The following is a 13,170-nucleotide window of genomic DNA, read 5'->3' as shown; positions in this document are numbered from 1 at the left end:
GGTCAGAAACCATCAATCTGCCTCCAGACCTTGCTAGTCCTCGGAGACACTGTTGCGGGGGCAGTGGGCAGTGGGGTTGGCCTCCCGCAGGGCTCTGGCCTCTTCCAGAGCTTCCCTGTAGCGGGAAGGCCAGGCCTGGGGGTCTTTCTTAAAGACCCTGGCCAGGAACTCCATGATTTGCATCTTGGTGATTTCACGGCTGGCACGGGAGCCCCAGAAGAACTCATACTCAGGGGGCTCGACGTGGGGGACGCGCTGGTACTTCAGGTAGTTCTGCTGTACGAACTCCTCAGTGATAAGCTTTCTCACATCTCCAAAGGTGGAGTGCTTCTTCCAGGGCCTCAGCCCCAGGATGCGCAGCACGTTCCACACAGCACTCTCACGGGCACCGCGACCCTTTACGTAGATGAGGCTCAGGATCATCAGCAGGAGGCCTGTCATAGGCATGCGGTTGCTCAGAGCAACCCTGTCCAGCTCCTCAGGCGCCAGAGCTTTGACCAGCGAGAACTCCATGGTGTGCAGGCTGGTCAGCCTCAGGTGCAGCCCGAACACTCGGGCGAGGATGAGGCTGGTGCGCCTCAGGATGCTTCTGCACCACTTCTTGTAACTGCCGATGACATCTTTCACCATGTCTGGGAACCAGATGATCATCCTTTTCTGGTCCTTGACCAGCACGTACCACATGAGCTCATGTGCCTTCTGCACCAGCTGGGCCGGGGCCGGCGGCGCTGGGCTGGGCTGGGCTGTGCTCCGGGCCTGGTGGGCGCGGCCTTCCTCCGCGGCCTGCTGTAGAGCCTTTGGGTCTCCCTCTTCGCTCAGGGCCTGGGGCGGCGGCGAGGCCAGAGGGGCGTCGGGTGGGCCTACAGGAGGGATCTCTGGCCCTGCGAGGGTCGCGGCCTGGGACGCAGGCGGAGAGGGCCCCCCGGCCACCCCAGGGCTGCTGTGCACCTCGGAGTGGGAGGCATCGGCTGCAAAGTTGGGGTCACACACGTCCTTACTTTGTTCGGACATGTTTGCTCCGTCTGGCAAGGGCTCGGCCGCTGCGTCCAGGAGCTCTTCGACTCTGCGCTCCCTCGGTGGACTCCTGGAGAGGAAGTGCGCGTTGCTGCGCGCGGCGCCTTCCGCAGCGGCCGGGCGGGGCGGGGCGGCGGCGGGACAGGCTAGTGCGCCTGCGCATCCGTGGTCTGTGGGGGCCCTGCCGGCTGGCGGTAGGGGCGGGGCGCCTGGAGGGCTGGGGTGTATTGAGGTCCCAAAGGGGTAGGGGGCCTAGTGGAATACTGGCCTCATGACCCACAGTCGTCCAGTTTGGGCTAAGGAGGCGGTCCTGGGGCCGGGGGGAGGAGCGACATGGGTGAGCACTGGACAAGGAGCAAGTTTAAGAGGAAAGATGGAAACTTAAGCTTCCAAGATGCTGAAGCTGAATTTCTTAGGAAATGTTCAATTGGGTATATGTAGAATCAAGTTAGATGTGAGTTTCAGAGAAAGGCCCAGGTTGGCACATAAGCTTGGGTTTTGGATAACAAGTGTGAGAATTTAAACTGACAGAACAATCAGGGTCACCCAAGAAAATGTGTCAACTCTGAAAAAGATGCGGGATATCAGAATCATGAAAGATAGCAATAAAAATTGATTGATTCACTGCGAGTTCCCATTGTGATACAGCGGAAAGGAATCTGACTAGTATCCATGAGGATGCAGGTTCAATCCTGCCCTTGCTCAGTAGGTTAAGGATCTGATGTTGACATGAACTATGGTGTAGGTTGCAGACAGGGCTTGGATCCAGTGTTGCTGTGGCTGTAGTGTCAGCTGGCAGCCGTAGCTCCAATTCTACCCGTAGCCTGCTATGGGGAAAAAAAAAAAAAAAAAAAAAAAAAAAAAAAGATTTCCTGACTGCCAAGTCCAGGGGGTTATGAAGGAAAAATGCAGAATGTAGTCAATACATGTACAACTGAAACTTTCTTGAAGACAATGTACTAATGATACTGTTAGGTGCTTGAATGGTCATTGATTTTGGTTTTTCTACTTCCCTTGGGTAATTTTGATGTAATTTTAATTTTTTGATTAGGATCTCATCACACAAAGATTGCTGTATTTATTAGCACAGACTAGTATGATGTCTTTCTACTTGTTTGTCCAGGAAGGACCCTAATTCCCCTTATGACTGATGTAGCCTTCACGGGTGTGTTCGTGTAGACCCCACCTCTGCGCTTTCACACAAACTGACTGGTTCCAGAAATTGACAGCCACACCCAAATCCCTCCTAAGACTTTTTTATTTGTCTAACTAACCAATTAGTTAATTAACACAAGTTCCCTAGATTGTATATGGCAGACAGTCTCAGGTGACCAACAATATGAGATGCAATGTACTGGTGGTTGTTTTTCACTTTTAGAACATGGATATGCAGTGGGCAAAAACAAAGCTGACACTCCCAGAGAAGGATGGGTGTAGGAACCTATGGATCCAAGGTTTCTCAGGCTGATCAGCATCCCTGGTCTGAGCCAATATGGTATTTCAGACCTTACTGAATTTCCTCAAGCCAACAGCGTCTTGTTTTTTTTTTTTTTTTTTTTTTCCCCTTTTTTGGCTGTCCCCTTGGCATAGGGAAGTTTCTGGGCCAGGAATCAAATCTGTCCAGGAGCTACAACCTATACCATGGCTTCAGCAACACTGAATTCTTAACCCACTACACCCTGCCGGGATGGGATTGAACCAACACATCCACAGAAACAAGTCGAATCATTAACCCACTGTACCATAGCAGGAACTCCAAGCTAACAGCTTCTTAAATGTGCCCTCTTGAGTCTGGTTATTGTCACTTGAAACCCAAGGTGTGTTTACAATATTGACTTTACATTTCTACAATCCTCTCTTTTTTTTTTCTTGTATCTTCTTTTTCATTTCTCACTCTTTTTTTTTTCTTTTCCATACTATTTTTCTATCTTTATTTTTCATACTTGTATCACTTTGAGCAGGACCATTCTCACACCAGTCCCTCCAATAGCACTTCTTAACCTCTCGCTTGACAAGGATAATTCCTACAGATCAGATATGTCTCAGCTGGATTTTTTCCTGTTCATCATTTCTTCTTCTTTAATTTATAGATTTCTATTTTTAAAATATATCTTGCATGGTTGTGTCAGTTATATAAGATTTTTTATTAATAAGAATGGTTCAAATCTTTCAATTACTTCTTTCTTCTTAAAAATCATCCTCATTTCTTGCCTTTTATTTCCACTAATTTTCTTCTTTTTATTTCACTTGGGTATTTATTCCTTTCTAACTGGGATAATGATTTCGTTCATTTAAGGTATTTTTTAAAATGAAAATGTCTGAGCCTATTATTCAAATCTCAGCTCAGCTTTGGCCATCGGCCATAATTCGTGCCATTGTGAGGTTATTACAATTACATCCTCCTATTTCACCCTCCTAGATTTAATGGATTCATGAAATTAAATCACAAGCTTGAGCACAGAAATGAACACTTATGTATAAAAAAGTGTGAAGGCAATTATAAAAACAATTGTAAAAGCACACCAATTTTAATATTATAAGAGCAACTGCTGCAGAAACAGCAGAGCTCTGGCCAGAGAATTTCAGTGTGTTCCAGTTGCTACCTGAGCTGGACTGGTCCTACAACAGCTCACTCCACACCTCTCTCCTGACAAGAAGATTGTTTAATACTATACCAGAGCCTGCGGTCTGGGACCACTGTGAGGGATCATACCGAGGTTTTAAAGCATTGGAACAGATGTTGAATTTGAATCCAAGTACAAGGTAGACCGCTTGTGCTGTTCACTCTTCTAGCCCCATTGTCCACCTGCTAGCATGATATCATTTTCTTCCAGGAAAAGTTCTGTTGAAGAGGCTCCATTTATTTCCCACCAAGAAGTAAATCCACGGAGGGAGGGGGGTGGGTGGAAAAAAAAAAGTAAAGCTTGAGGTAACCTTTAAGTAGAGAAAGTGCACCTGCACATGTGCCATGGGAGAAGTCAATAGCTTGATAGCTTGATAGTAGCTCCTAATAAGGTGCCTCCCCATAAAGTAGAGATGCAGACCTTAAGAACAATAAGACAAAAGGGCAGATGGAAATTGTCAGTACTCAAGAGTTATCCACAACCTCTTTGATTCAATGGTCAAGATTTGGGTCTGGAGCTGCAGTGATGTCCTGCCAGCACAGGGTCTAAATTAGGCTCACAGGGCATCTCCAGAATTGGCCTTATTGAGTGTGGGTGATGAGTCCTCTCAAGACCAGCAGCTTAAACGCAAAAGACTGAAGGTTACACAGTATCCCCCCCCCAAAAAAAAGGAAACTCAGAAGGGCTATGCTTTCAATCAAGATTCTGTAAAGAGAAGTTCTGTGGATGCAGTAAGTATATGGAGAAGTTATAACCTAAAATATTCTGGTGCAGACAATTTTGCTGGTGGGTTACTTCAAACTCTGAAATGTGGAACAGATTACACAGCTGTGGAATAGGCTGTTCTTGGCAGACTCAGGGATAGGAGGAGAGGCCTGTCCTGGCACTGGTTTCCATAGTGAACAGAGGAGGGGGGGGTCCCCCCGGGGCCTCCAGTGGACGGTGCGCATGCTCACAGTGCAGAAGCCCAGAGGCCCCAAATGAAATGTGAATCCTTCTGGCTCTTTCCTGTCCACATAGGCAGCAACCTCCACCTTGGAGCCCCCAGAGGGGCCCCAAATGCCTTTCAGGCCAAGGAATTGAGACAGAGAACTCACATTCATGGGTTCAGCAAATATTGAGCAATGTCTATCACGTACCTGAAAGATTTGCATTTTAGAAAAGTAACTCAGTCTGAGGGGGAAACCTATCATATTGGGACAGTTTGGCAGGCTGGCCCCTTTTTGTTAGAAGAGAGTAAGAAGTGAGGACAGGCAGTTCTGCTGTCTGCAATTGGGGAGGTGAAGGAGGGGACTCAACCCTGGCCCCTTATCCCCTCCATTCTCCCTAGTGGGACAATGTGCATGCCTGTCCACTGAGGTCCAAGGAAATTCCTGAAATGGGAACCCTTCCAGATCTGTTCAGACTCCCACAGTACAGCTATGCCAGTGCTCAAGGATAATAGTGTCAAGAGTGTCTTTGAGAAAAGTCAACTGGAATCAGAGTTAAGTCTGGAGTTGGAGGCAGGTAGTCAAGGAAAGGCAGAGAGACCAATGAGGAGACTTTTCACAGGAATCCACTTAAATTGGATGATTGCTTGCATTTCACCTTCATTAGCCAACTTTTAAAAATATTTTTTATTATAGTGTAGTAGATTTACAGCATTGTGCCAATTTCTGCTGTACAGAATAGTGACCTAGTCTCAAACTCATATATATATATGAGTATTTATATATATATATGAGTATACATATATATATATATGAGTATTTTTCTCATACTATCTCTTCCTTTAAATGCTACATCTTCAGCATTATGCCTGGAGAAAAAAATGAGGAGAGTTGTGGTCTCTGCCCTCAAAGTGAGGAGAAATGGTGGAGAAAAGGAGCCATAAGCAAACAAACAAGTGAGTAATTAAATAATCATTATGCACTACGTTGCCATACATATCTTGGATGAAGCCACAATGTGGTTGCCAAGAATAGAACAGAAGAACCGATGTTTAGCAGGGATGTAAATAACAAGAAAAAGGAAGGGAGACTGTGGACATCAGGGAGCACCAAATCTGGTCAGTTGGGATTGAGCAGTGTTGTGGAGTTTGGATAGGGGGGCACCACTTCCTGAGATTATTCCTAGAGAAGGATCTGAGAAGGGAGCGTGGACATGTCTAGCAGGTATCTGGATATGTAAGCCTCAGGAAAGCGGCCTGGGCCAACAATAGAAGTTTGAGAGATAAACACAGTCAATAGCATCACCATGAGAGAGTGTCTAGAGCAGGGTTCTTTAAAAGGAGCGAGATTTTCACTGTGTGAGACTATAATGCACCACACAGGCACTGACATCTGAACACCTCTGTCCCTGTCAACACACATATGAATCCCTTCCAGGCATGGGAAAAATAGAAAAGTGTACAAAAAGAAAAAGATGACACCTTCCCACTGCCCTGCCAAAAGCCCTTCTATGGGCAGTCTAGCCCCTAGTTGATAACCACTGAAAATTGCAAATAGGAGTGAGGAAAGGCAGAACTGACCAAGAGGGTCAGGTCACATCAGCCTCTTTCCAGAAGATCATATGACTTTCCTCACTGGACCTGTTTCTGGGACATGTTAAAATAAATTACATTGTCTTCAACATCTTCTTGAAGATAAATGCTGTTCAAGCAGACCCTGGGTACTGTGGTGTATAGTTCTTTTTACACATGGCTGAATTGATCCTATGATATTTTGTTGAAGATTCTTATGTGTGGGTTCCTCGGGGATATTGGTCTGACTCTTTTTGCATTGCCTTTATTATTTTTTTTTCTTTTCATCGAAGTTCCTGGATAGGGGTCGAATTGGAGCTACAACTGCATGCCTACTCCACAGCCATGGCAATCCTGGATCCGAGCCACATCTGTGACCCACACTGCAGCTTGCAATAATGCAGGATCCCTAGCCCACTGAGTGAAGCCAGGGATCAAACCCGCATCATCAGACACTATGCCGTTTTCTTAACCTACTGAGTCACAATGGGAACTCTGCCTTTATCTGGTTTTGATATCAGGACATTAGAGCCTCCTAAAGTGACTTGGAATATGTTCCCCACTCTTCCACTTCATTGAAGGAAATGTACAGAATTGTTTGTTATTTCTTTTTAAGATATTTGGTAGAATTTTTTCAGTGGAACCATCAGTACCTAGAAATTTCTTTTGCAGATAGTTTGTAGCTACCAATTCAGTTTTTTTTTTTTTTTCAGTTGGTTGTAGACCTATCAGATTATCTTTTTCATGCTGGGTGAATTTTGGTGATTTGTGGTTTTTTTAAGGAGTTGGTGTATTTCCTATAAGTTGTCAATTTTATGTCTGTACTGGTATTTGTATATCCTATTATCCTTTTAATGATCAATTTATCTACTAAGCCTGCACTTGGCTTCTTCACCTATACCGGGAACATAGGCCCACACCCCACCCAGGACATAGATACTCTTCCAGAGAGTCCTCAATTCTCCATATACACAGTCCTCCACATGTAACTCTTGGGGCAGCTGACAACTTGAATGTCCCCTAAAAGTCGAGGGTTCTCATAGTCCTGCCTTATGTCCTCTTATGTTCTCACCCTATGTTCTCCCTGGTAAGCACCATCTCCTAGACATGGAAAGTAGTATCTATACACTGATGAATCCCAGGCTTAATTCTTTACCCTAGATGTCTCTTCTGTGGTCTGTAACTGGATATTCAACTGCCTAATGAGCATCTTAATATTTTAACTTTGAATTTTAAATTCAACAATCTACTGCACTTGGTCAGCAGCCTCTCTCAATCTTTGTGTTGCCTGTATTGTACCTTCCCTCCCAGTACATATCATGACGGTCCCCCTAGTTTCCCAGAAAGAAATGAGAATGTCATTGATTATCCTCACATCCAGTTAATCCCACAATTCTCATCTCCCAAATGCTACTACGACCCTTGCAATAGGTCACTGCAGTTATCCACTGGTCTTACTCACCTGGATTGCCATAGTCTACTTCTACTGCATCTTTTCACTTGTTTATTTATTTACCTACAGTTTATCATCCTCATAGAAATCAGTACATCTTCTGAAATTAAAATTTCCCCAGTATCCATCTCCTAGGACTGCTGTAACAAATGACTTCAAACTGTGTTGTGTAAAACAACACAAGTTTACCCCCTCTTGGTTCTGAGAGCAGAAATATGAAATAAAGATATTGCCATGGCCAAAATCCCATTGAAGCTTCAGGGGAGAATCCTTCCTCACTTCTCCCAGCTTCTGGTGGCTCCTGGCATTCCTTGGTTTGTGTAGAGTAACTCCGATCTCTACTTACACCTTTAGCTGGGTCCTCACATGGATGACTTCCACATGAGTCTTTGATCCTTTCTCCTGTCTTTTTTATTTTTTTTAATCTTAATTTTTTTACACATTTTTTTTTATTAAAGGATAGTTTGTTTACAAGGTTATGCCAATTTCTACCATACAGAAAATTGACCCAGTCATATCTATATCTATATCTATATCTATCTATCTATCTATCTATCTATCTATATATATATATATATCCTTTTCATATATACTCCTTTTCATATACTTCAAATATATTCATGTTTCATATAATCATGCATCCATCATGGTCTATCCTAAGATACTGGATATAGTTCCCAGTGCTATACAGTAGGATCTCATTGCTTATTCTCCTGTCTTCTTTTTAGAGCCACACATGTGGCATATGGAAGTTCCCAGGCCATAGGTTGAATAGGAGCTGCAACTGCTGGCCACAGCACAGCAATGCCAGATCCAAGTTACATCTGCAACCTACACTCTAGCTTGTGGCAACATCAGATACATAACCCACTGGGCAAGGCCAAGGATCAAACCCACAGATTCATGGATACTAGTCAGGTTCTTAACCTGATGAGCCACAACTGGAATTCCCTCTCCTGTCTTCTTTAAAGACATTAGTCATTAGTTTGAGAGATCAATGTAAATCTAGTATGATCTCATCTCTAGATCTTTAGCTTAATATGCAAGGACACTGGCATTCACATGTCCCAAAGATTAGGACGTGAATATTTTTGGGGAGGCTATTTTCCAGGCTACCACAGGGGCTGGTCATCTGTTAAGAAAATTGATATTCCTTCTAGGTATTTCATTAGTTTGCGAAGGAGAGACACAACCATGATGCTTGGAAGCAATCAATAGAAGAAAGAATCCTAGCAAAATGTTTTCTTTCCAAAAGGTGAGCCTTTGGGAGGGGTGAATAAAAATATGATTTCAAAATTTCAGAGTACTCTGGGGTTTTACCAGGAAACATATGGGTTCTTTCATGTTCAGAGACAGTGAACAGGTAATGGCTGTTAGATGTAAACTGTTAGTATTTCTCCTAACTCCTCGGTGTCTGGTACAGTATAATCATATTGACCCTCAGTAAGCTGGTCTCAAAATGGGTGGAATAGCTGTCTCAGTATCATTAGATTTAGTTGGCTCTCTTTGGGAATCCCATGGAAAATAGCCTAAAATGCCATTAATTCCCCTATAAGTTAGGATCTTACATAACTTCTGCAATAAAAAAGGCTCTTATTTTCATAAAAATGGGACCACATCATCCTCACTGCCTCCGAGTCCTTAGTTGTGAGAATGGCTGCTTCTTCCCTCTCGCATTGATTGCCAGGGATTAATTTTTATAATTACATAATAATACAACATCATGTAAAATAAATTTTATTAGGATGTCCTTCTTTCCATCAATGGATCAATGAAAGGGATAAAGGATCACCATTTTGCTTTAAGCTTATGATATCACCTATATCTTTTCAATCCCAACTTCATGTACTATAGTTCAATTCAGGAAGTAACTTAGTGCAGAGCCCAGAAGTGAAAGGGCCTGGTCCTGAACCAGAGTGTCCTTACTTTGATGCTAGTTGCTCTTTAGGGGTCCCCAGACTACCCACACTTCTGACCAACTAGCTATAAATTTGGCAGTTCCCATGACCCTTTCAGACTCCACAATTCACTAGAATGACTCATGGAACTCAATAAAAATTATATATTAAAGATGATGGTTTTATTATATAGGATATACATACGGAGAGGTCTAGGAGGTTTCCCAGCACAGATTTTTCCATGCCCTCTTCCCAGGGGGAGTCAGAGTGTCTTATCCTCTCAGGACACTCATGTGTTCACTACTGAGCTTCAGTTCCAGAGTTTTTACCGGGGTTTCATTACATAGGCATGAGTGTTTGTCAAGTGGCTATGTGATTGAACGCAGTTTCCAGCCACTCTCTCCTGCCTCATGGTCTGGAAACTGAAAGCCCCAGCCTTCTAGTCATGGGATTGACTTTTCTGGTAACCAGCCCCTGCTATAAAGTTATTCATTAGCCCACCATAAGGCACCCCATTAACATGTTACCATGGTGAGGACACTAGTGCCACTCAGAGAATTACAAAGGTTTTAAAAATTCTGAATCAGGAACCTAGGACAAAGAACAGACACATTTTTAATTATCCCACATCCTGTGATAAGAACTTGAATGCTTTTTTGCCTCTGTCCTAGTACTCTAACTTCTATTTTATGCTTGCTGCAGCCCTTGTTGGACTGAACTCTCTACTCTCCCTGGAAAGCTGAGAGAAAGCTTTATTTGTCATAGAAGATGCCATAGGTTTCCCTCCAGGGCAGTGGGCTCCTGAACATTCATTATGGAGCAAGAGGTAAATAGGCTTAGGTGCTGTTTAATATGTGGCTTTGAAAATCTTGGAGTTCCCGTAGCGGCTCAGTGGTTAATGAATCCGACTAGGAACCATGAGGTTGCGGATTCGATCCCCAGCCTCACTCAGTGGGTTAAGGATCTGGCGTTGCCGTGAGCTGTGGTGTAGGTTGCAGACTCGGCTCAGATCCCATGTTGCTGTGGCTGTGCTATAGGCCAGAAGCTGCAGCTCCAATTATACCTCTAGCCTAGGAACCTCCATATGCCCTGGGAGTGGCCCTAGAAAAGGCAAAAAGACAAAAAAAAAAAAAAAAAGAAAGAAAGAAAATCTTAGCTGTATATCAATTTATTACCACTAATTCCACAGGTGGAGACGTATATCTTGTTATCTTGTTTTTAAGTCGCGTTGAGGTATAATTTATCTATGATAAGCTACGCATATTTGAAAGGTATAATTTGATAAATAAATATCTGTGAAATCATTACTCCAATCAAGATAATAATCATCACCCTCAAAAGTTTACTCATGTCCCTTTGTAATTGCACCCAAATCCACTTTTACTTTCAGATAACAAATGATCTGCTTCCTATCACAATAGTCTGCATTTTTTAGAATTTTATATAAATGGAATCATACAGTATATAATCTTTTCTATTTGGCTTCTTTACCTCAACATAATTAAGATTTATCTGTATTGTAGTATATACCAAGAGTATATGAATTTTGTTGCTCACTAGTATTCTATTGTACAAATATACCACAAACTGTGTTTGTTTAATCATTTATTTAATGTTTGTTTAGCTCTGTTGATAACATTTTGACTTTTTCCAGCTTAGAGAGATTACAAATAAAATTACTGTGAACATTCATGTAAAATACCTTGTATGAATATATGCCTTTATTTATTTTCCTGGAAATTACATGGCTGGATCATATGGTAGACTGAGGTTTAACTTTTAAATACATTACAAAAATATTGTTCCAAAGTTATGGTAATCTTTCACATTTTTGGGTTTAATTTTGGAGTACACATAATTTAAATGGCATATTTTATAATTATCAATTTTGACTCAAAATTTGTATATGATATAAGTTATGGATTGAAATTCATTCTGTCAAGGAGACTATTTTTACAGTACTAAATTGCCTCTGCAACTTTGTCATTGATGAGCCTATAATTTGACAATGAAAATATTTAACTATTCATGTCTAGTCTAAATGTCTTTTTGTTTTTTCATTTTTCCTTCTGTGTTGCACTGGCTAGATACTTCATTAGTAACGTTGGACATTCTTATGTTGTTCCTTATCTTATAAGGCTGCATTATTTCACAATTAAGGATAATGTCTTTCTACTCTGTTGCAATAATAATGTTTTTATCTTTTTATTTTGTACCACTGTGTTACATTAAGCAATTTTCAAAAGCTAAACAAACCTTAAGATCTTTCTATTTAAAAATCCTCTCGTAACACATGATCATTTCAATAGATGTAGAAGAAACATTTGACATAGTCCAACATCCATTCATGATAAAAAAAACTTACCAAAGTGGGTATAGAGGGAACATAACACAGTTAAAGCCATTTATGACAAACCCACAGCAAATATAATACTCAATAGAGAAAAGCTGAAAGCCTTCCCTCTAAAACATGGAATAAGACAAGGATGCCCAAGGAGGTGAAAGACTTATATGCTGAGAACTATAAAACATTAATCAAGGAAATTAAAGAGGATTCAAAGAAATGGAAAGATGTTCCATGCTCCTGGGTTGGAAAAATTAATATTGTAAAAATGGCCACACTACCCAAAGCAATCTACAGATTCAATGCAATCCCTATCAAATTACCCAAGACATTTTTCACAGAACTAGAATAAACAATACAAAAAATTATATGGAACCACAAAAGACCCAGAATTGCCAAGGCAATTCCGAGGAACAAAAACCATGCAGGAGGCATAACTCTCCCAGACTTCAGGCACTATTACAAAGCCACAGTCATCAAGATAGTACGAAAACAGACCAATGGAGCAGAATAGAGAACCTAGAAATAAACCCTGACACCTATGGTCAATTAATCTTCAACAAAGGAGGCAAGAATATAAAATGGGAAAAGGACAGTCTTTTCAGCAAACAGTGCTGGGAAAACTGGACAGATGCATGCAAATTAACGAAACTGGAACACACCCTCATACCATGCACAAAAATAAACTGAAAATGGCTTAAAGATGTAAATGTAAGACAAGAGACCATCAAACTCCTAGAAGATAACACAGGCCAAACATTCTCTGACATCAGCCTTACAAAGTTTTCTTAAGTCATTCTCCCAAGGCAACAGAAATAAGAACAAAAATAAACCAATGGGACCTAATCAAACTGACACTATTTTGCACAGCAAAGGAAACTATATACAAAAAAAAGAGATGACCTACGGATGGGAGAAAATAGTTTCAAATGATGCAACTGACAGGCTTTAATCTCTAAAATATACACACAAATTATACAATGCAACAGCAAAAAAAGATGGAAAAATTGGCAAAAACCTGAATAGACAGTTCTCCAAAGAAGATGATACAGATGGCCAACAAGCACATGAAAAAATACTCAACATCACTGATTATTAGAGAAATGCAAACCAAAACTGCTACGAGGTACCACCTCACACCAATCAGAATGGCCATCATTAATAAGCCCACAAATAACAAATGCTGGATGGGGTGCAGAGAAAAGGGAACCCTCCTTCACTGTTGGTGGGAATGTAAATTGGTACAGCCACTATGGAAAGCAGTATGGAGGTACCTATACATAGAAATACAATATGATCCAGCAATCCCACTCTTTGGCGCATATCTGGACAAAACT

General features: G+C 41.8%; 1 protein-coding gene across 1 annotated transcript; it reads right to left on the bottom strand.

The window, feature by feature from the left end:
* On the bottom strand, positions 34-1,011 carry NDN (necdin, MAGE family member). The gene has a single exon (NM_001123144.1). It carries the CDS (start codon positions 1,009-1,011, stop codon positions 34-36), a length of 978 nt encoding a protein of 325 aa, NP_001116616.1.

The sequence above is a fragment of the Sus scrofa genome, chromosome 1, assembly GCF_000003025.6.
Source record: "Sus scrofa isolate TJ Tabasco breed Duroc chromosome 1, Sscrofa11.1, whole genome shotgun sequence".
Taxonomy (NCBI): domain Eukaryota; kingdom Metazoa; phylum Chordata; class Mammalia; order Artiodactyla; family Suidae; genus Sus; species Sus scrofa.
Note: the sequence above shows the minus strand (reverse complement) of the source record. Positions and strands in the feature narration are given on the sequence as shown.